General features: G+C 40.3%; 2 protein-coding genes across 3 annotated transcripts; both read left to right on the top strand.

Annotated features, from left to right (window-relative positions):
- Window positions 1-837: 837 nt before the first annotated feature.
- On the top strand, window positions 838-5,706 carry nthl1 (nth-like DNA glycosylase 1). 2 transcript variants are annotated; one of them, XM_083521921.1, is made up of 6 exons: window positions 838-1,161; window positions 2,273-2,508; window positions 2,596-2,766; window positions 3,796-3,955; window positions 4,033-4,138; window positions 4,494-5,706. In XM_083521921.1, exons 1-6 carry the CDS (start codon window positions 927-929, stop codon window positions 4,927-4,929), a joined length of 1,344 nt encoding a protein of 447 aa, XP_083378047.1. In that variant the 5' UTR covers window positions 838-926; the 3' UTR covers window positions 4,930-5,706. The 2 variants fall into 2 exon arrangements, with proteins under 2 accessions (XP_083378047.1, XP_083378048.1); XM_083521922.1 differs by having other exon boundaries at window positions 2,276-2,508.
- An 858-nt stretch (window positions 5,707-6,564) lies between these two features.
- nherf2 (NHERF family PDZ scaffold protein 2) lies at window positions 6,565-21,759 on the top strand. Its single transcript, XM_083522765.1, has 6 exons — window positions 6,565-7,418; window positions 8,766-9,629; window positions 16,403-16,594; window positions 17,452-17,605; window positions 19,245-19,489; window positions 21,302-21,759. The coding sequence occupies exons 1-6, from the start codon at window positions 7,170-7,172 to the stop codon at window positions 21,509-21,511; spliced, it is 1,914 nt and encodes a 637-aa protein (XP_083378891.1). The 5' UTR covers window positions 6,565-7,169; the 3' UTR covers window positions 21,512-21,759.
- Window positions 21,760-22,579: the final 820 nt, after the last annotated feature.

The raw sequence follows: 22,579 nt of genomic DNA on the forward strand, positions 1-22,579 counted from the left end.
CAGAAACCTGACTGATCTAGAGAAGATCTGTGTGGAGGAGTGGGCCAAAATCCCTCCTGCAGTGTGTGCAAACCTGGTGAAAAACTACAGGAAACGTTTGACCTCTGTAATTGCAAACAAAGGCTCCTGTACCAAATATTAACATTGACTTTCTCAGGTGTTCAAATACTTATTTGCAGCTGTATCATACAAATAAATAGTTAAAAAATCATACATTGTGATTTCTGGATTTTTTTTTTTGATTATGTCTCTCACAGTGGACATGCACCTACGATGACAATTTCAGACCCCTCCATGATTTCTAAGTGGGAGAACTTGCAAAATAGCAGGGTGTTCAAATACTTATTTTCCTCACTGTATGTGTTTTATGAGTTTTTCAGAAACGCTTTAAGCCACGTCAAGCGTTTTTTTTTTTTTTTTTCAAGTTAAACATGTAGAATTTGAGAGCGGGTAGAAATTATTTTTCTTATATTTTTTAAAACTTTTTTTATTTTATATATCATAATAATAATAATTATATATATTTTATGTATATATATATATATATATATATATATGTGTATATAAATAATACATTATATATAATGTATTATTTATATACATATGTATATTATATAATATTATGATATATAAAATAAAAGTTATTAAAAATATAAAAAAAAATATAAAAAAATTAAGTTTATTGTTTTCCACAGTTTAGCGCTCTATCTGCCTCCTAGCCAAACTCACACGAATTCTGATCAAATAAATAATAAAATAAATTTTATTAATTATTAATATTTAATTATTTTTTGAGTTTTTACACAAATAAACTGATCCACTTCCGGTTCTTGCAAACAGACGCATCCGTGCTGTTTTGCGCATGCGCGACTCAGACACGCGTGAATACTTGCGGAATAAAATCGTAAAAAAAATAAAAAATAAACATGAAAAGCAGCTCGCGTTATTTCGGAAATGTGAGAAACGTCGTGTCCGGGATTTCACACGCCGACACCGCGGATAAAACCTCATCAGCAGGAAGAGGAATCCGGAGACTGACACGCAGGATGACGGAGGAAACTTCTACCGGGATTAAAGAAGAACCAGACGAGGAACGTGCCATTTGTGACCTGCAGGGGGCGCCACATGGACACAGTGGTTTACAGAAGTTGACCGTCACAGGTGGGCTGATGATTGAGGAGTGAATGATAATAAATTAATAATCGGTTTAATTTCTGTACGGTTGAGTTTCTTGTCGTTTCTTATTAACGCAGTTTATTATTAAGAACACTTTTGAAACATTTTTAAAAACTATTTTAAATAAAATGCTTGGTTAAATACTTAAAAAAGAATATTAAATCATATTTTATACAAATAAAATAATTAAAATAAATGCAATACACTTTAATATTGACTAAATTGAGTAATTAATTAAATTGATTAAATAGAATTAATAAAATAGAAAAATAATGAAATTATTAAAAAAAACTATTTTAAATAATAATTAAATAGTTAGACCCCATGTACGGTAGTACAGATGTGTGTGTGTGTGTGTTTTAAATTTAATATTTGATTTTCTAAAGATATAATCTACTATATATAATCTAACTGTTCTAATTATTTCAGCAGACTTTAACAAATGTCTTCATTCCTCCTTCATTCGTTCACTTCCTCGATATGCGGAATTGTCAGGATTTTCTCCTTTTTGAAGAAATTCTTGAAGCTGGACATAAAAAAGCTAAAGAATCCATACCACTAGATTGTAAAAATAAAACAGACGTGGCAGCGATTTGCGATTGTGCAAAACGTAAATCTGAGTTTTACGATGCACTACACATTGTATTTCCTGTACGGAGTGAGCAAACACAGTGACACTGCGCTAACTCTAGTTCCTTTTCCCCCCCTGGCATTGTTGTGTAGGTTTTCAAGTTTCATAATTATAATAATAAAAAAAAAAAAAAACAGTGACACTGCACTCAAATTTCAAAGCGGAGGCTAAAGGAACTTGTGGTCCGCCACTTAATGCATTCCTGAGGGAACTCGGATTGTAACTATGTTCCACACATAAAAAGGATTGTTTTCTGTACACATGTTCACCGAGCTGAAAGCCCTAAATACGTGTACCGTTACAGCCATAATATTTAGTGATGTAAAAAGGAATAATACACAAAAAGTTTTTATTATTAAGAATTTCATTACCTTGATACCCCCACCAGATGTGGTGCATTGTGTAATGTATCAGCCTCACTGTGCACCACCATAAGACCACATGAGTGTGTTTTTTGTAATTTAGTAGAGCCCAAGGAAAATCCTGGGGATGGCCACACCCCTCCACCACGCACCTCGAGGAGGGCCCACACAAAGATCGAGTATGAAGACGAGGCGGGGCCCTGCGTCAAGAAAGAGCGCTGGGAGCCGCCTTTTTGGAGGAGGCAGCTGTCCTTCATCAGGGAGATGCGGCGTGGACGGGACGCTCCGGTGGACCGAATGGGGGCGGAGAAGTGCTACGACCCCCGGGCTCCACCAGAGGTGAAGGAGAAGCCATTGAGCTCTCGGATGCTGGAGTTTTCCCATGAATGTATCCTTATCCCCTTCTCACTCTCTCTTGATCTTCAGGTGATGCGTTATCAGGTGTTGGTTTCTCTGATGTTGTCTAGTCAGACGAAGGATCAGGTGACGGCTGCAGCCATGGAGCGACTGCGTGCAAACGACCTCAGCGTGACCTCTATCCTCAACATGGACAAGGACAAACTGGGCCAACTGATTTACCCTGTGGGTTTCTGGAAGGTAATATATATACTATATTGATGAAAGTATTGGGACTTTCCAAACCACAGATGTTTTTTCTCCAAAGTCAGAGGCACACAATTGTATATGTTGCCTTTGTAGCATAACATTTTCCCTTCCCTTGAATTTGAATTTGGTGTTCAGCATGGAAACTCCTGTGGGGAAAAAACTGTTCCTGAACCTGCTTGTCTTGGTCCAGAGGCTCCTGTAGCACCTCCCAGAGGGCAGAAGGGCAAACAGTCTATGGGCAGGGTGAAAGACGTCCTTTTTGATGTTGTAAGCTTTCCTAATACAGCGGTTCCTGTAAATGTCAACAGTCTTTTGGAGTTCCCACAATGCGTTCAGTTCTCACCACCCTCTGCAGCACTTTCCGGACTGACACAGAGCAGTTTCCATAGAGAGCAGTTTCCATCCTGCTTCATTGATATGGGTGGGTGCGTGTTTGCTGCCTTTCTCTTTCCTGAAGTCTATGATGAGGTCCTTTTTGGTGTTGAGCAGCAGGTTGTTGTCAGGCGGTTGTCATGCAGCCAGGCGGTTCACCTCCTTGTTGGCTGACTAATCAAGTCCGATCACCATGGTGTCATCTGCAAACTTGATAATGTTGGAAACATATACCGTATTGCAGTCGTGGGTAAATAGGGAGTAAAGAAATGGACCCAGCATATAGCCTTGTGGTACTCAAGTACTAAAGATGAGGGTGGAAAAGCAGTAGTATTCTGCCTGAACATTCTGGGGCCTCGGTCAGAAAGTCGAGTAGCCAGTTGCAGAGTGATGTGCTAATGCCCAGTCTCCAATCTCCAAGTTTGGTGCTTAATTTGGAGGGGATGACAGTGTTGAACGCTAAACTAAAGTCAAGGAACAACATTCTGGCATACAGAATTAGCTTTGTAAGCATCCGGTATGTCGGTGTAAATTTGGTCTAGGATCTTATTTTCTCTGGTGTTGCAGGAAACATGCCTGTTAAATCTTTATGCATTGTATGTATTTGTAAATGTTCCTGACTTGGCTCACACACACACATGCACACAGACGAAGGTGAAGTACCTGAAAGAGGCGACGGAGATGATCCACTGTGAGTACGGAGGCGACATCCCCGACACGCTAGAGGGTTTAATGCGTCTTCCTGGGGTCGGCCCTAAGATGGCGCACCTGGCCATGGCCATTGCCTGGAAACGGGTCTCAGGAATCGGTGAGCAGGAAGTCAGTACCTTCTCGATCGGAGGAATGACGTGGACTTGTAGTTCATTCTCGACATTTGTATTTCAGGAGTGGACACGCATGTTCACCGGATCTCTAACAGACTGGGATGGACTTCGAGCTCCACCAAGAACCCAGAGGAAACTCGTCGAGTGCTGGAGGAGTGGCTCCCGAGGTATCTGAGGAACCTGAGAGCATTAAGATGTTCATTCATTCATTTTTAGTAAGAAATCGAGATGCAGGAATTAAAATCCAGGACTGCAACACAAGCAACATGCACACATATACACACACACTCTCACACACACATTTACACACACATATACACACACTCATTCACTTTACACATGGAGCCTGTTTTTAGGAGGTGGAGGAAACCCTGAGAGAAATATGGGCTCACAATTACATTGTTTTCTTTTTTGGAGATTTGCTCTTCATTATCATTTTGTGAAATAACCTCTTTCTTTCTTTCTTTCTTTCTTTCTTTCTTTCTTTCTTTCTTTCTTTCTTTCTTTCTTTCTTCTCTCTAGGGATCTTTGGTGTGAGATAAACTGGTTGTTGGTGGGATTTGGTCAGCAGGTCTGTTTACCCGTCTCACCTTTGTGCTCCAGCTGTTTGAACCAGCACATCTGTCCCGCCGCTCACACTGCCTCGCCGACCCGCAGGCCCCGACCAGGCTCTCCCCCGTGTCCCGGGGAGCCTGCTGGGCTGCCGAAGAACCATGACACGAAACCGATCAAGGAGGAACACGTCACTGTCATCACGTCTCATCTACAAAGAGACAGGGACAGAGCGGACACATCGGCCGACGTGAAGGAGCGAGGAGACGAGTCGCAGGAAGAGGCTGAGGCGAGAGTGGAGATGACAAAAGTGGCTTGTAGGGGACGGAGAAGGGACGAGGGGAAAGACGCAGAGAAGCGCGCGAGTCCTCAGAGACGGAGAAGACCCAGACAGAGAAAACGCTGATGCATGCTTTTATTTATAGACCCCTTTGTATTACATTCCCCCTTTTGGTGTTAGTGTGTGTATACGGAGTATATATTTTGGAGTATATGCGTTTGCTTCAGTTCAGTTCTCCTAAGAAAAGTGGATGTTGAAATATCTTGGAATATTCTCACCACGTCTGCCACTTGAACTCAGAGAAGCGTTTATGTAAATCAGCACTTTCGGAAAGCTGGTACTTGTGATGACTTTATCCTCTGCAGCAGAGGTAGCTCTTGATCTTTTTTCGTTTCCTGGGACGGTCCTCATGAGAGCCTGTTTCATTATAGCGATTGAGGGTTTTGAAGACTGCACTTAGAGATTAAAATGTAAATTCTTGAGAATTTTCGGATTGATTGACCTTTTATTTTTTTAAGTAATGATGAACTGTCTTTTTACTTAAGAGTTTCTTCTCTTCATTTGGATTTGTACAGTAGTTGTAGTAGAACTTATAGGGCTATTGACTCATCTACTCATCTTTTCATCTTTTTTTGTGAAATATCATAAAGGAACTCAAGGCACCTGTAAACTGAAAACCATCCACGTGACGACGTCTTAAATCTAATGAGCGAATGCGATGACTTTGCCAAACTGTCATCAAAGCTCAATGTAGCTACTTTTGAGCAATTTAAAATCTAAAACATATTCTGGGTTGTTTAACATGTTTTTGTTTTGTACATAATTCTATACGCTTTCTTTCATAGTTTGGATCACTTCTGTATTAATGTACAATGTTGAATATATTCAAAATAAAGAAAAAAATTTACGTCAAGAATATGCAAATATAGTTCAAGAAGTGAAATATGAATGCAAATCTAATTTCACCACAGGTTATGTGTCAATTCCTCAGGATCAGATGTTCCATGTGCTGAATGTTCACCTGTAAAATGAAAAGTCCCGGTTTGACTTGAACAATTGGTCTGTCGGTCTTTGAATGTTGTAGCATAATATTTTCCCTTCACTTGATCCAAACCTGTGCCATGAAGATACATGGGTTGAAGATTTCCTGCTATAGAGCTCTGATTTCAACCCTATTGAACATCAACCCCAGGTTTCCTCACCTCACCTACATCAGCACCTGACTTTACTAACACCCTGAATGTGGCTAAATAAATCTCCACAAAAATCTAGTGGAACATCTTCCCAGAAGAGTGGAGCTTATTATACGAGCAAATGGAGACTAAAAGTGGAATGGGATGTTATTTATTTATTTATTTATTTATTTATTAGAAGTCTGCAGTTTGTATTTAAACATTACACAACTTTGTGGAACAAGAGTTTCTCCACGATCTGCAGGTGTAGGTGTCGTTCCCTCAAAATGTGTTCCTCTGAGAGTTTCTAAGCTTCTAGACTCCTAATGGGACAAACCAAAGAACCCATCGTGAGGCTATGAGATGTTTAGAAGTTGAGTATACAGAAGCCGACTGTAGAGATTCAATCCTGTGCCATTTTCACGGAACATTCCAGAGTCATTCGCTTGGAAAAGTGGGAAGAGGAAGAGTTCCGGTTGGATGTGTTGTAAAAGATCTTATCATGAGAACAGTTCCCTGGCCAATCCCCTTTCTTTCTCTCTTTCATACCCAATCCCCTTTCTCTCTCTCTCACACACACACACACACACACACACACACACACACACACACACACACACTCTTTTCCTCAGGGATCACTCAGCTCAGGTTTCCTGCTTTTGCCTTCCACAGCTTCTAGACACAGTTCTGGTTCTTGTCGAGGTGCCTCTGATTTTTTTCGCAGACAAACAACCTGATTCTTTTTGTTTATTTTTATTTTGGATTCTTGGCTTTTATGTACAAGTTTGTATTTTATGACTGAGTATTAATCAGTGGCAGAGCAGGGTTTTTTTTATTATCCTGAAATAGTTACAAAAGGGAAGAGGAGGAGAAGAAGAAGGAGAAGGAGGAAGTTTAAGGAGGTGGGTTTCATTTTTTGATTTTTTTTTAGTCTGCTGCTGATTAAAGTCAGTATAAAATCAGAGAGTGAGAAAAGAGAAAACTGGAGCGTCTCAGATATTATAGTCTATTATTCAGTTTTTATTCTCGATTGGAGTGGATTATTTTGCACCAACGCTCTCACCAGCACTCCAGCATTTGGGGGTTGAAGGGTCTTTCAGGAGGTACTGTGGAGACAAACATGGTCCACCGGATGATCTAAACGGACAGACGGAGGTGGAGACAGAGGTCGAGGAGGTGACGAGGAGGAGGACGATGATGATGATGATGATGAAGGCTGATGTGCAGAAGGAGATGGATGAGAAGAACCTGCGCCCCCGACTGTGCTACCTGACCAAAGGCGAGCGCGGTTACGGCTTCCACCTGCACGGAGAGCGCAGCAGCGGAGCGCAGTTCATCCGCAGGATCGAGGCGGAATCACCAGCAGAACTGGCAGGACTTCGCTCCGGGGACCGCGTGGTGGAGGTGAACGGAGAAAACGTGGAGAAGCTCTCGCACCAGGAGGCAAGTACAGAAGCACTCACCTCAACTCATGCTCTCTTCTCCTCCTTTCTTCAGAGTTCAGCTTCTCTTCTCTTTTTTTCTCTTCTCTTTTCTCCATTGTTCTTCTATCATTTATTCTCTTCTCCTCTTTGTCTTTTCTTCTCTAAATCTCATCCTTTCATCTTCTCTTTTCTCTTCTCTTCTCTTATTATCTCATCTTCTCTCTTCTCTCTTTTTCTTTTCTTATCTAAATATATATTTTTTTCATCTCCTATTTTCTCTACTCTTTACTTCTCTTCTCTTCTCTTCTCTTCTCTTCTCTTCTCATTGTTTATTGTTGCTTCTCTTTTTCTCCTTTGTTCTCCTATCCTCTCTCATACTCTTTTCCTCTCTTTTTTTCTCTTAATCTCATGTCTCTTCTTTTCTTCTCTTTTCTCTTTTCTTTTCTTTACTCTCTCATAACTTTTCATCTCTTTTTTCTTTTATTCTTTCTAATCCAATCATAGAGAAGCTCTCACACCAGAACAAGAATACGGAGACTTTCACTTTTCACCACCTCTTCTTCTCCACTCTTCATTCTTCCAGGTTTTGCTTCTTATCTCATCTCTTTATTTGATCTCTTCTGCTTTTCTTGTCTCTTCACATCTCTCATCTCATCTCATCTCATCTCATCTCATCTCATCTCATCTCATCTCATCTCATCTCATCTCATCTCATCTCATCTCATCTCATCTCATCTCATCTCATCTCATCTCATCATGGAGAAGCTCTTACACCAGGAAACAAATTCTGAGACTTTCACCACAACTCAACACCCACTCTCCTCTTCTCCACTCCTCTTTCATCCAGGTTTTTCTTCTCAATTTTTTTCTCTTTTCCATTTTCTCCTTAACTTTTCCCTTATATAATCATCCCCATCTTTTCACATATCAACAACATCTTTTGTCCTCTTTAATCATCTCTTCTCTTCTCCTTTCATCTCATGTCTTTATTTGATCTCTCATTTCTTCTCATCTCGTTAATATTGCAGAAGGTACGGTAGTAGCGTTATGCTAAGCAGGTAGCTTGTCCGTTTCAGGAATGAGAAACTGGACTGATGGCATTGTGTTTTTCTGCCCCCTGGATGTTTATAAACCAGGAAGCGCTTCACCTCGCTGTGAGGATTAATGTGTGATGATATTTTTGTGAGAGAGGTGCCATTCAAAAAAAGTTCCTTAACCCAAACATTCATTATATTAATTTCTTTTTTCTTATTTCCCTTCATCTTCTCTCTCCTCAGTCCTTTATCCTGTTTCTTCATCACCTTCCTTTTTACATAGAAGTCTCTCCTCATCATTTCTCTCACACAACTCTCTTGGTCTCCATCAGGTGGTTCAGAAGATCATGGAGGTAGAGAACCGGACGAGGCTCTTGGTGGTGGATCGAGGGACGGAGGAGTTCCTGCTTCTCCACTCTCTGCCCTGCGTTGAGGACCTGGCCGTGGAGATGAGCTGCCTCCTCTCTCCTCGCACATCCTTGTCTTCTCTCGCTTCCTCCACCCTCAGCTTCTCAACATCGTCACGTGGCTCGGTCACTCCATCGCCACCGGCATCCATCATTTTATCACCACGAGACTTCACCACCCAATCGTTCTCTGACTCCATTACTTCATCCCCGCTCCCCAAATCCATCACTTCATCACCACCGGATTCCATCACTCCGTTACCTTGTGACTCCATTGTTCCTATTGTTCCGTCGCCATGCAAGTCTGCCACTCTATCACCAGATGACTTCATCGAGCGCTCGTCACGCAACTCCGTTAATCTATCACCGTGTGACTCCACCACTTGTTCGTCTTCTAACTCCAATAATCAATCACCACGTGCCTCTGAAATTCAACCACCATCCAGCCTCATTAATCAATCACCTTGTGACTCTGCCACTTGTTCATCATCTAACTTAATTAATCAATTACCGTGTGCCTCTGAAATTCAAACACCATCCAACCCTATTAATCAATCACCACGTGACTCTGCTGTTCCATCTCCGTCTAACAACATCACTCAGTCCCTCTATGACTCCATCGCTCAGCCCACCTATAACTTCATTACTTCACCACCTTCCAACTCCGTGACTCAATCCCCCTACGACTCCATCACTCAGTCTCCAACCAGCTTCATCACTACTCCTTTCACCATGGAGAAATCACAGGAGACCCACGTAGTGACGATCATCATCACTCCAGACAAAAAGGTAAAACCTAAGAACCTTAGCAGGTTCCTTCCTACCCACCATCCCAAAATATCTCAGTCCAATCTGTTTGCCTTGTAGATCGTCTTGAACATCAAAGTAGGTTGATATTTTTCCTTTTGTCTACACGACAAATGGACAAGATACACGATAAGAAACAGGAAAAGATATCATACTAGAAACATAAAAATAGCCTGGTCTTATTGTTTACATATCAAGGGAAAGCCTTTTGTTTCTCAGAAAGGGCACGTAACATTCCTGAAATATGGAATTAGATCCAAAGTGCCTTTCTTACACACTCGTACACACACACTCACACACACAAATACAAACACACAAAATGGAGTTCAACATTGTAGAGGTTACTGATCAGGCTCTAAACATAGAATTCAGAAGTGATGATGATGATGGTTTATAGCTACTTTGACAGGAAATCTCTTGAGGAATTCTAAAATTATGTGTGTGTGTGTGTGTGTGTGTGTGTGTGTGTGTGTGTGTGTGTGTGTGTGTGTGTGTGTGTGTGTGTGTGTGTGTGTGTTAGCTACAAGGTTCTAAAACTGCTGTGCTGCTCTTACCAAGACCCCAGCTGTATTGAGTATTACCTAAAGTAAATTGTCTGTTAATAGTATTTGAGTGAGTATCCTTCGAGTTAATTGAGTATGGTAGTATTATTTGTTAATTGAGTATGGCAGTAATATTTGGGTTAGTTAAGTATGGTAGTACCCTTTGAGTTAGTTAAGTATGGTAGTACCCTTTGAGTTTGTTGACTATGGTAGAACCATACTTAAAGGGTATACTATAGTCAATACCACTTAAAGGGTAATAATAAAGACAACATACTCTAAAGGTATGTTGCCTATTTTATTCCCCTTTAAGGGTCATTGACTATAGTAGCACCCTTTGAGTATATTAAGCATGGTTAGTACCCTTAAAGTTTATCAAGTATAGGAATACCCCTTGAAGGACATTTACAAAACATGTATAATATTTAACAGATACCCTCATTCAAAACAACTTACAATTATCTCATTTTCTTTATTTAGATAGCAGTTAAATGGCCTTAAAGGGTAAATGGCCTGCAGTAGCAGCAGGTGGTTTATGGAATTGGTCTCAGGATTGTTTGACCCAAAGTCTAAAACTGACCTTAACCACTGAGCTACTACTTCACTTTGAGTATATTAATTATTAACTTCCCTTTGAGTAAACCTACTATAGTATTAACCTTTAGGTAAGTTAGGTATAGTAGCATGATTTAAGTATTTTAAGTATGGTAGTACTTTCTGAGGTGATTGGGTATGGTAGTGCACTTTTAGTATATTCAGTATGGTGTGCTCTAAATATTAAGTATGGTAGTACTCCGAGTTACTTGGGTACGGTGTACTCTTTGAGTATATTGAGTATGGTAGTACTCAGAGTTAATTGAATATGGTGTACTCTAAATATTGGGTATTGTAGTATTCTGAGTTAATTGAGTATAGTAGTACTCCGAGTTACTTGGGTACGGTGTACTCTAAATATTGAGTATGGTAGTACTATGGTAGAGTTAATTGGGTATGATGTACTCTTTGAATATGGTAGTGCCCTTTGACTGTCTTCACTATGGGAGGGTGCTGATAACTTGACTGCATTTCTCTCAGGTGTTGAACTTTTAGGAAGAAACGTTTGCCCTGTGGTGTATCCCTTAATCTACCACCCGAGAACAGAATGTTTCTGCATCAAAGAAGGTTCCAAAATATCCAAAGAACCCACTTCTTGCTGTCAGGATGAAATGACGGCAGGTTTTCTGAGCATCTTTTAAAGCTGAATTAATCTAATAGGTGGTTGAATGTCACACAGTACAATAGAACTCTTATCTGTACTTAATCTGTTATTTTCATCAAAAACTACTGTTATATCGGTACTTTTAGTACCTTTTCGGAGTGCCCTGTTTTTACACTTTATCACTTCCTGGTTTACCTAAATGTTGTTTTGCATACAACCAACATTCAGATTTGGGATGATGGTGAGTTCCTTTTTTGAGTCTGGTTTCTCTCAAGGTTTCTCCCTCATATCATCTCAGGGAGTTTTGATTGCCACAGTCGCCACTGGTTCACTCGTCAGGGTTAAACTTATTGATCCTCTTCATCTCTGTCAAGGTCAGTGGTGGACTGTCATGAAGTAAATGTAATTCGTTAGTGTACTTAAGAAGTTTTTTCGTGTATCTGTACTTTACTAAAGCGTTTCCATTTGGGGAGATTTTTACTGTAACTTCACTACATTACAAACTTAAATATTTGACTTTTTACTCAATTACATTTTGCGAAATCAGTCGTTCCTTTTTATTTACGAGGATAAAAACTTAACTGGTGAAACACGCAGCGAGTCACCAATCAGGATCGAGCGCAAGCTCTGTTTTACACGTGTTCTGATTGGCGCTTGGTGTATCTACTGATCACAAACATACAGTTCAGCATCAGTTCAACATCAAGCAGAACATTTAGAGAGGAATAAATGATGAAGAAACTCCAGATTCGAACTCGACACAACACACGTGACCTCATTTACACGTTTTTATTAAAGTAGTTAAAAAGATTTTGGGCTCATGATTATTTTAGTAGAAATCAATCAGTGTTTGATTAATATCATTCTATTAATAGTCTTTCGTTAAAGCCCGTGTAAAGTTCATTAGTTTCAGTGTAGACACCTGCAGCTTATAGACAGGTGTCTACACTGAAACTAATGAACTTTACACAGGCTTTAATGAAAGACAGTGTCTGTAACACGGCTTGTATCTAAACAGTAGCCTACCAAGAAAGTCATTGTTCACTGTCTTCCTCCTTCCTCTCACAACTATTTATCTCGAGAGTTTATCTTTTAGCATCGTCGTGCGTTTAAACATCACCATCGGTGAATCTTTTCTCCCGATGCCGTGCAGCTCAGAACACAGGTGAAGTGTGTTTTCATGCCCGGTTGTTTTCAGCGTGACGAATGATTCGCATTTCCTGTAGACAGTCCGAGTGAGCGGCAGGTCAAACCTCAGAGGAACATCATCCATATTTATGATGTGGTGCGGCCCGATTCAGTGGGAGCGCATCTGATTTAATATAAAGAGTTTCATTGGTTCACCTGAACCCGTTCGGCAATTTCATTGGTCTAATGTTATGGGGTTCAGTTTTTTTGGCTTGAAGTTTGTGAAACTGGAAAAAACCCAGGAAAAATCCATAAATTAACCGCTTCGTTGTTTAAGTCGCGGGGTTTAAAGCGTGGGAAAAAAGTAGCGGCTTATAGTCCGGAAAATACGGTAGTTATAATAAATCATAGTACTTTGGATACTTAAGTACATTTTACGAAAGACACTTTTACTTTTCCTGAGGTGATATTTTACAGAGTGCGTCTCTACTTTAACTACATGCTCTGTGTACTTCGTTCACCACTGGTAAAGCTGATTTGGGACCATGTCCATTGTTAAAAACAAACTTTTGATACATATCAAATAAATCTGAAATAACTGACTGAGGTCACATTAAGGTTTTCTTTCTGAATCCAACTCCAAAATTCAACAAATACATGATTTGCCCAGGGATCCCCAAGAGTTTACATATTACTGTACAAATCTAATTTTTATCTTCAAGCCGTTGACAACCTCATGACTTGCAGAGAAATCTTCCTCGTGTTCGGAGGACGTGGCGCGTACGCATTCAGGAAGCAGCAGCGCTGTGGGGACGAAGCGGCTTTACGTCAGTGCGATCTAAATCTGTTAACATGACGCTGGAAGGAAAATCAAATAGATTTCAGTCACAATGAGAGCAGAAAAGACCCCCATCAGTGAGATCTGAACTTTTTTGAAAGTGTACAATTGTTTTCGATTCTATTACAAAACACTCCAGTAAGCTAAAGTGTATAACAGGAAGTGCAGGAAGCAGACCTCGACCCACCCTGCAGAGCGGGCCACTTCCCAGACTGCTAAATTTAGCCTTCAGATTTCAGAGAACGTGAGAGACCACATGTACAGTCAAACTTCAGAGAACACATTTTATATGTATTATTGAATGAATTAAATGTATTTTAAATCAATACAGTTATTCTAAAAAAAAAAAATAAATTATAATGAATTATATAATAATATAGAATCCCAATAATTACTGGATATAATACAAACAGAAAAGGTTTCCTGATCAGTTTCATCTGATTCACTGATTTACTCAGAAATTTATTTAAAAAATATTTTAATATTATAACACATTATAATATATTATATTTGAATCGTATTTAAAAAAAATGTCTTGCTATTTAATTAAAATTGTTTTCTTCTGCTTTTTTTCTTTAATTCAGTCTATGTAGTTACATTTTTTTATAAAGAAAGAAATTATATGATAATTATTATATATTATTTATTATAAAAATCTTTACAATTTATATATTAATACAAAAAAGAGGTGTGGACTGTGTATCAATCTCGGTGAAGGGGCGTGACCTCAGCGGCAGTCTCTATGAAGGAGGCATGGCCTCAATATCAATCTCGGTGAAGGGGCGTGGCCTCAATGGCAGTCTCTAGGAAGGAGGCATGGTCTTAATGTTAGTTTCAGAGACGTGGGCATGGTCTTAGTGTCAATCACAGTGATGGAGGCGTGGCCTCAGTGTCAGTCTTAGTAAAGTGATTATAACCTCCTGGTCATAATGTCTCTTAATAAAGAAGGTGTGGGCTGTGTGTCAACGTGTGTGTGTGTGTGTGTGTGTGTGTGTGTGAGAGAGAGAGCGAGAGAATGAATGTTTTTATCTCTTTATGGGGATCAAATGTTCCTATAATAACAGGATTATGTTGTTCTATGATCATGTTGGTGTGTGGGGTCAGACGGGCTCCACACTCCTCCTGCAGCAGGACCCTGAGAGACGCTTATCAGGAGCCAACATGGAGCCTCTGCACCCACCCCACTGTTTTACACTTATTCATACTGAAACAAGACCTCTTTACCTCTTTGTGTCTGCATCTCTCACTTTATCCGTTTCTCTTTATCTCTCCGTTTTCAGTCTCTGTATCTCTCTATCTACACCTCTCTCTTTATCTTTTCCACTCAAACTTCCTCTTTGCATCTTTTCAGCTATCACACTCTTTTTGTCCTACTCTCTCTCTCTCTCTCTCTCTCTCTCTCTCTCTCTCTCTCTCTCTCTCTCTCTCTCTCTCTCTCTCTCTCTCTGTCCATCTCTCACTTTATCCCTTTTCCTTTATCACTCTTATCGCTGTTTCTCTCCCTATAACCATCTCTCTTTATCTTTCTTTCTACCTTTTGTGGCGCCATCACTCCCTCTATCCCTCTCTCTTTATTTCTGTCTCTGCATTTCTCTTCTCTCCCTCTTTTTCTTTACTTCTCTCTCTATCTCTCTCTCTCTCTCTAGACCCCCAGTATCTCTCAGACTGGTGTAAACATCTCTCCTCCCATCATCCACCTATTTATCACTGCTTTTCTCAAAGATGACAGATGGTAAACCTCATTTTGTTAAATAAGAAAAGCTGCAGGTTGAAAGGGGGCGGAGCTTAAGTCTGGTTAGATCGGCATCTTCATACCACCACATGTTGTTATTATTAGCTTTATTAATTTTTTGTTGTGGAAAATCATATGGAACTTTTGGAGAAGCATTTTTTCATATATGAATCATTTACAGGAGTGTAACTTAATACAGAGCGTTAAACCCTGTGCCCCAGGCTCTTGGTTAATCTACCACATGTTCCTGATCTTCATGTTTTGAGAGAGAGAGAGAGAGAGAGGAGAGAGAGAGAGAGAGAGAGAGAGAGAGAGAGAGAGAGAGAGAGAGAGAGAGTGATTGTGTGTGTGTACTCGTGTTTGGTTTCTTGTTAGTTGTTTTTAAAGACGTGTCAGAAGGAGATGTTTGTGTTTGCGTGTGTGTGGGTGTGTCTGCGCTGACAAGTGTGACGGTTGTAGCTTTAAAACCATTGGAGATTAGATTACACACACACACACACACACACACTCACATCCAAAACTCTGTCCTCCTGTTTCTTTCTCTGTTTCTGTGTGTGTGTGTGTGTGTGTGTGTGTGTGTGTGTGTGTGTGTGTGTGTGTGTGTGTGTGTGTGTGTGTGTGTGTGTGTGTGTGTGTGTGTGTGTCTGTCCCATGGGATTAAAACTGTTCCCACCCCTGTATTGTTTGAGGAGGGGAAGTGACATGATGTCTTAGAGAATGTCCTGTACAGGGTGTGTTTGACTTCTTTCTTTAGGGAAAGAATACACACACACACACACACACACACACACACACACACACACACACACACACATGAACTTTTATTCCATTTTTACTAAGAATGTCAGGAGAACGTCTATAAAGGGGAGAACCGTCATAAAATATAACACTACTGATACGGACTAATACAGAGGCCACGCCCTCTTTACAAACACACACAGGTCATGCCCCTTTACAAACACATACATACACACACACACTCAGGCCACGCCCACATTACTGACACACATATAAGCCACTACATGCTTTAATGACACTGATAGGCCACGCCCCTTTAATCGCATAAACACAAATACACTTAGACCACGCCCCCTTTACTGATTCACTTATAGACCATAATATTATTATTATTATTATTATTACTTATTAGACCACACCCCCTTCACCAACATTGACCCACATATGGGCCACGCACATTTAGTGACTCACACACACACACTACACTTCTTTACTGACAACATATACAGGCCACGCCTCCAATACTGACACTGACACATATAGGGCACATCTTTAATTCAGCGTGTGCGTGTGTTATAGGAGACTTCAGGAACTGAGGACGTCGTGGCGCGTGACCTGAGGCCACGGCTGTGCCACATTGTGAAGGAGCAGCAGGGTTTCGGCTTTAACCTGCACTGTGAGAAGCGGCGTGTGGGGCACTACATCCGCTCAGTCGATCCTGACTCACCCGCACAGAGAGCTGGACTACAGCCAGGAGACAGACTCATCCAGGTAAATAGTGCTAACCAACCTCCATTCCACAGGAGAAAGACAGAAGGAAGGATGTAGCTCTAGATATCTAGATGTGGATTTTTCTGAAGTAAAGTTACGGGTCTAAAAATCTTCTCAAGTAAAATTTATTCGAGTTGTAACAGTGGTGTAGGATTTTAGTGTAGTTCAAAAAAGCGAAGGAGAAACCAAAATCATGGCCTCTGTTCTGTCCGTCTCCATCTCTCTTTCAATCGATCAGTGCTGTAGTTTCCATGGTGGTCAAATGGTTTAGCAGATATGATTCAAATGTGGTTGAGAACAACACTTAAAACAAAACATACACTATATTGCCAAAAGTATCGGGTCACCTGATCTTTCCTGCGCTATGTTGTTGTTCTCCAAACTGTTACCACAAAGCTGGAGGCTCTTAATTGTACAGGATGTCTTTAGACCAATTGAACTTGGAAACTCAAACCTGTTCCAGCATGGCAATGCCCCTGTGCACAAAGTGAGCTCCTTAGATCTGGTTTACAGGCTTTGGGGAGGAAGATCTTGAGTGGCCTGCTATAGAGCTCTGATCTCATCCCTACTGAACACCTTTGGGATGAATGTAAACGCTGACTGCACCACAGGTCTCCTCACCTACATCAGTACCTGCCTTTAGAAATATCCATGTGTCACAAAAATCCATAAACCCACTCCAAAATCTAGTGGAACACCTTCCCAGAAGAGTGGAGGAAATTACAAGAGTGAATTGGGACTAAATGTGGATTATCAAAAATTACGTAACATACTTATGATCAGGTGATGCAATACTTCTGGAAATATAAATGTAATTCGCTAATTTTCACCTCTGCACCTGTGTCACGTGTGTTTAGGTTAACGGCAAAAGCGTGGGGGGTCTGAGACACACCGAGGTGGTGGAGATCATACGAAGTGGAGGAGGACAGACCAAACTGTTGGTGGTGGACCCGGAAACGGACGCTTTGTTTCAGAAACTGGACATCACACCGACAACGGCGCACCTTAACGGTACGAAAGGATGCAACCAAACAAGAGCGTCTACATCTGTTCATTGGAATCAACTTTTCATTGTCCCAAAGCAGCTTCAGAGAAATAAATCGAATTTTAGTGTCATAGATTGTAAATGAATCCCAGTGGCAACTGTGGTGAGGGAAAAACTTCCTGAGACTTCATAAGGAAGAAACCTTGAGAGGAACCAGACTCAAAAAGTAATCCATCCGCATCACTAAATGTCCATTCATTACAGTTCCCTCATTGTTGAGATTAGTTCTCTGATGGACACTTCAATGGCACTGTAACAGGCGGTATAGATTCATTACAATTCAAATCTGGAGTTTAACCCTTTGCAATGTTTGTGAGGAATCGTCCTCAGCTCTAATTGAAACAATCCCTAGCTAGAAGTAGTGCGGGATCAGGAAGGTCCGGAAATCAGAAGGGGGACAGGATCACATATTTGCCAAGATCTCTAGTATGCCAAGTTACATGCTTACAATAACTTTCCGGACCATCCGCATGTTGGATTTGGCACGTTTTTACGCTGGATGCCCTTCCTAACGCAACCCTCCCCATTTATCCGGGCTTGGGACCGGCACTAGGGCTTGTGCAACCCTAATAGCTGGGGTCGGTTCCCTGACCGGGGATCGAACCCGGGCCGCAGCGGTGAGAGCGCCGCATCCTAACCACTAGACCACCAGAGAACCTTGGAAGTTATATGCTTACAATAAAAAACTAAATGCCTGGGAAGATTTCAGGCTGGAACATAAACTTTTCATTTCTTGTAGTCTGGAAAATTTTGCTGTTATATTCGTATTTGAAAACAGAGGTCTGGAATCCCTAGAAATCGCTGCGTAACAATGGCATTCCGAGCACAGGAATCTTGAAAATGAATCCTAATTCCTCGTGAATGGAACGATTAGTTTCGTCGAAAGCAACAAGGAGAGAGCGAAGTGCGACGTAACCATAGCAACATCATGGTAACCGACTGAGATGTTAAGAAGGGGGTGGGGCCCTGATAAAAAATAAAGGACAACTAGTTCGCCCGTAGTTCTCGTTATATACGGGTAGTCCCCGAGTTAAGATGGTTTGACTAGCGATACGAAAAATGTGTAAAAAATATTTACATTTTCCGCAATTTTTGTATGATGCGTTGAGACATTGCCAGGATGTACGCATCTTCCGCCTTGTCTGGCTCCGCCCTCCACTCGCAAACCACCACTCGTCCAACGTGCCTACTGCCATATAGATATATATACAGTATCGTTTCTACATTACAATAGTGTAAATTTCTCTGTTTTGCTCAATTATGTACTGTGATGTGTAAAATTATTAACAATTTACCGGATACTACCCCATACTGATCACCATTCCTTAAGACCCCTGTAAAGGCTAGGCCACGTCTCAACTTACCATATTTTCAAGTTACGATGGGGTCATCCGAACGCATCTTCAAAATAAATCGGGGACTACCTGTAAAATAAACAGTAAAGATCTATAGCAAAGCATTAACGTGATTAAATGCCGCTCATTGGGCGTGGTCTAAGGTAAATCCCCCCCACCAGAAATCTCCTGATTTTAGACGATACCGTCCTGAAAGTTGACCCTTATTAAAACAGAGTTTTTAATCTGTATTTTTTTCTTTCTTTAACAGAAGACTGTGTGGACGGTCCACTCATCCAGAGTCCAACCTCAACCTGTCCAATCACAAAAAGCTCTGAGTCTCCTTCTAACATCTCCAACGGTTCACAGATCCGAGAGCCGATCACCAGCCTCGTGCCGCCCGTTCCACCAATCAGAAACGGCTCTCTGAAGCAGCAGACTCAGGGAAGCTCCTCCTCCAGGTCCTTTGCTTCAGAGATAAGTTCAGGGCTGAGCAGTCCGGACACCAACAACAAGGTGTGTGTGTGTGTGTGTGAGTGAGTGTGTGTTAGCCACAAGTTGCACAAAAGCCAAATCCAACAACTAAGAAAAGAGAAAAAGTAATTATTTTAAAAGTATATTAAAAGTAATTGCTACAAGGAATCAGCAAAAACATATACATATAATCTACTTTTATATTATAAAATATAAAAGTAGATTTAAAGTAAATGTCAAAGTAACTAATATACAATGAAACACCACTATGAAAAAAAGAAAATCACTGGATATTAATAAGTTTCGAGACTCACACTGTTTACAAGGAAGTACTTTTTTTCTATCTACATTTAAACCCTATCACCTTCAAAATAGTCCCCTTGCACAGCAATACAGCGCTCCCAGCGTTCCTGCCACTTCTGGAACGTGTCCTGGAAGTTTTCTTTCGAAACGTGTCAAAATGATAGTGATCTGAATCTTCATCTTTGGTGAAATCCACAAATCTGGCGAGTAGGGTAGTGAGATAATGTTTCCGACGATCGTTGTGCACGAGTTGCTGAACGATTTCGACAATTTCGGGGGTTGAATTCGTTCTTGATCTCTCGTCGTCTTCCCGGTGATTTTCTTCCGCTCTTGTCAAACACCTCCGTGGCAGATTCGCTCAGTGTCACGCAGAATTTCACATTTGCTCTTTGCTCTAACTTGCTGTCCGTGATGAAATCACAGACGTGGTCATGTACATGGTGAGAATAGCACCAGTTATACCCTAAGTCTCGAAACCTTTTGATACCACCTTGTATACAGCATTTACATTTACAGTGGTGTGAAAAAGTGTTTGCCCCCTTTCTACATTAAAATTTTTGTGCATGTTTTTCACACTTTAATGTTCCAGATCATCAAACTAATTTAAATATTAGTAAAAGAGAACACAAGTGAACACAACATGCAGTTTTTAAATGAAGGTTTTTATTATTGAGAGAAAACAAAATCCAAAAATACATGGCCCTGTGTGAAAAAGTGTTTGCCCTCCCCCCCTGCTCAGTTGTATGAATGTGATAAGGGCCTTGCTCGGGGGCCCAGCAGTGGCAACTTGGTGTGTCTGGGATTCAAACTTGTGACCTTCGGAGCCAAAGTCAAATGCTATAACCACTAAGCTACCACCTCCCCAACACCTACTGCAGTCTGGAGACGCTTTGCCAAGACACAGTGGTCTTTAAAACCCTGCTCTAGCAAGTTCTACATTTTACCCAAAATCACCAGACTTTTCCAGCCATATGGATTCTTCTGCAAATTGTTACCACAACGTAGGAAGCACACAATTATATAGGACGTCTTTGGATGCTGTAGCATAGGACTTTCCCTTCACCCAAACCTGACACAAAGTGCACAAATCCAGCTCCAAGAAGATCTGCTTTGCATTGGTTAGAAGAAGCAGAAGATCTTCTGCTATAGAGCTCCAGAACTCCTTTGGGATAAATGTAAATGCTGACTGCACCCCAGGCCTCCGCACCATCACCTCACCTACACCAATACCTGATTGTATCAACACACATGGCTGAATGAATCTCCACAAATCTCCTCAAAATCTAGAGGAACATCTTGCCAGAAGAGTGAAGGTTATTATAACAGCAAATACATTGCAATCTATATTGGGGTGAAATAAAAATAGATTAGAAATTTTAGTAGAAATTACTAGATACTAGAAATCTTTTAAGCTTAAAATAACTAAAAATAAAAAATAAAAATAAAAATATATATACAATTATAAAATATAATAAAATATTTTAATTATATATATTTTATATATTTATACATATTTTTTATATAAAAAAACATTGTGTTGTTCCTATGCAGGTGTTGGACTCGGACTGTAACAGCACCCCCTGTGGATCGGAGGTGAAAGTGGTGAAGGGGGTGAATGGTTCGGACCCGCTGTGCGCGAGTGGCCTGCACCTGAGCCCCACGGCAGCCGAGGCCAGACAGAAAGTCCGGTCAAAAAAGGCAAACAAGAGAGCGCCCCCTATGGCCTGGAACAAGAAATATGAGATCTTCAGCAACTTCTGATTTCTTTAGCTATGAAACAGAGGTCGGACGAAACTTTTTACCCCAAAGACAAGGACACGGAATGGGAAAATATCACTATTTCAGCTTCATACATGCAGTAACACGTGAAAGGAGAGAAGGAGTGAATGAAGGTACAAAGGTTGAGGATTGAAAGTAATGGAAAAGAAATGTAAATGAAAGAGTGAATGACAATCTGGTAGTATGTAGGGAGAGGGAAATACAGATCTATAATATATGGCATTGAAAAACAGAGAGAGTAAAAGAGAGAGAGATGGAATAAGTAGGAGCGCTATGGAAACAGTAATGGGGGAGGAATTCTGAGGTAATTTCCTCTATAATGAATGTTAATGTTCATGCATACAGAGCGTAAAGATGAAGCACCAGGACAGAAATATGTCTGACTGAACTTTATATATTTATATACACGTTTTAAAAGTGAAACATTTGATCATCTTTATCATATACAAGATCAGCGTCACGCTAAACAGATATTTATACACATGGGAAGCTCTAGAAAGTTCTAGAAACCTCTCACGTGCAGTTTTATTAAGCTGTAACTGAAGCCTCATCTCTTCTCACTGAACCTTTAACTTTTGCTATATTATTATTATTATCATTATATAAATGAGCAATAGTTATTATATGATGTGTTTAGAAATAACTAATACCTTAACATTTAAAAAATTATGATCTAGATACTAATTTATTAAGCATTTATTGTGTTTATTTGCTCGTTTTGCCATAAAATGCTGCATCATTTTTTATAACCAAATCACTATTGGATTTTATTGTCTTTTTTTGAAACACATGTCTCAGGATTCCAGCATGAACTCACTACCTTTTATCATCAATATTTTTATATATAAATTTTGATATGTTTTTGAACCTGATTAAATACAAAATCTATATTATAGATATATTATAGTAGCTACTGAGTAATCTTGTACTAATACATTGTTATTGTTCTTTTTTCCATTTGGAAGCTGAAGCCTGTGTTGTAACGAGGCCAAAGTGAACCTAACCTTTTTTACATTTCATATTTTCTCTTTTTTTTACATTTATATCTAT

The sequence above is a fragment of the Silurus aristotelis genome (assembly GCF_946808225.1).
Source record: "Silurus aristotelis genome assembly, chromosome: 20".
NCBI lineage: Eukaryota > Metazoa > Chordata > Actinopteri > Siluriformes > Siluridae > Silurus > Silurus aristotelis.

Bases quoted from the DNA above. Each gene is read 5' to 3' on its own strand.
- nherf2 (XM_083522765.1), top strand. From the start codon at position 7,170: ATGATGATGATGATGATGAAGGCTGATGTGCAGAAGGAGATGGATGAG. The intron at 7,419-8,765 runs GCAAGTACAGAA...GGTCTCCATCAG, and splicing joins AGAAGCTCTCGCACCAGGAG to GTGGTTCAGAAGATCATGGA. The intron at 19,490-21,301 runs GTGTGTGTGTGT...GTTCCTATGCAG, and splicing joins GTCCGGACACCAACAACAAG to GTGTTGGACTCGGACTGTAA.
- nthl1 (XM_083521921.1), top strand. From the start codon at position 927: ATGAAAAGCAGCTCGCGTTATTTCGGAAATGTGAGAAACGTCGTGTCC. The intron at 2,509-2,595 runs GTGAAGGAGAAG...CTTGATCTTCAG, and splicing joins ACCCCCGGGCTCCACCAGAG to GTGATGCGTTATCAGGTGTT. The intron at 2,767-3,795 runs GTAATATATATA...ACATGCACACAG, and splicing joins ACCCTGTGGGTTTCTGGAAG to ACGAAGGTGAAGTACCTGAA.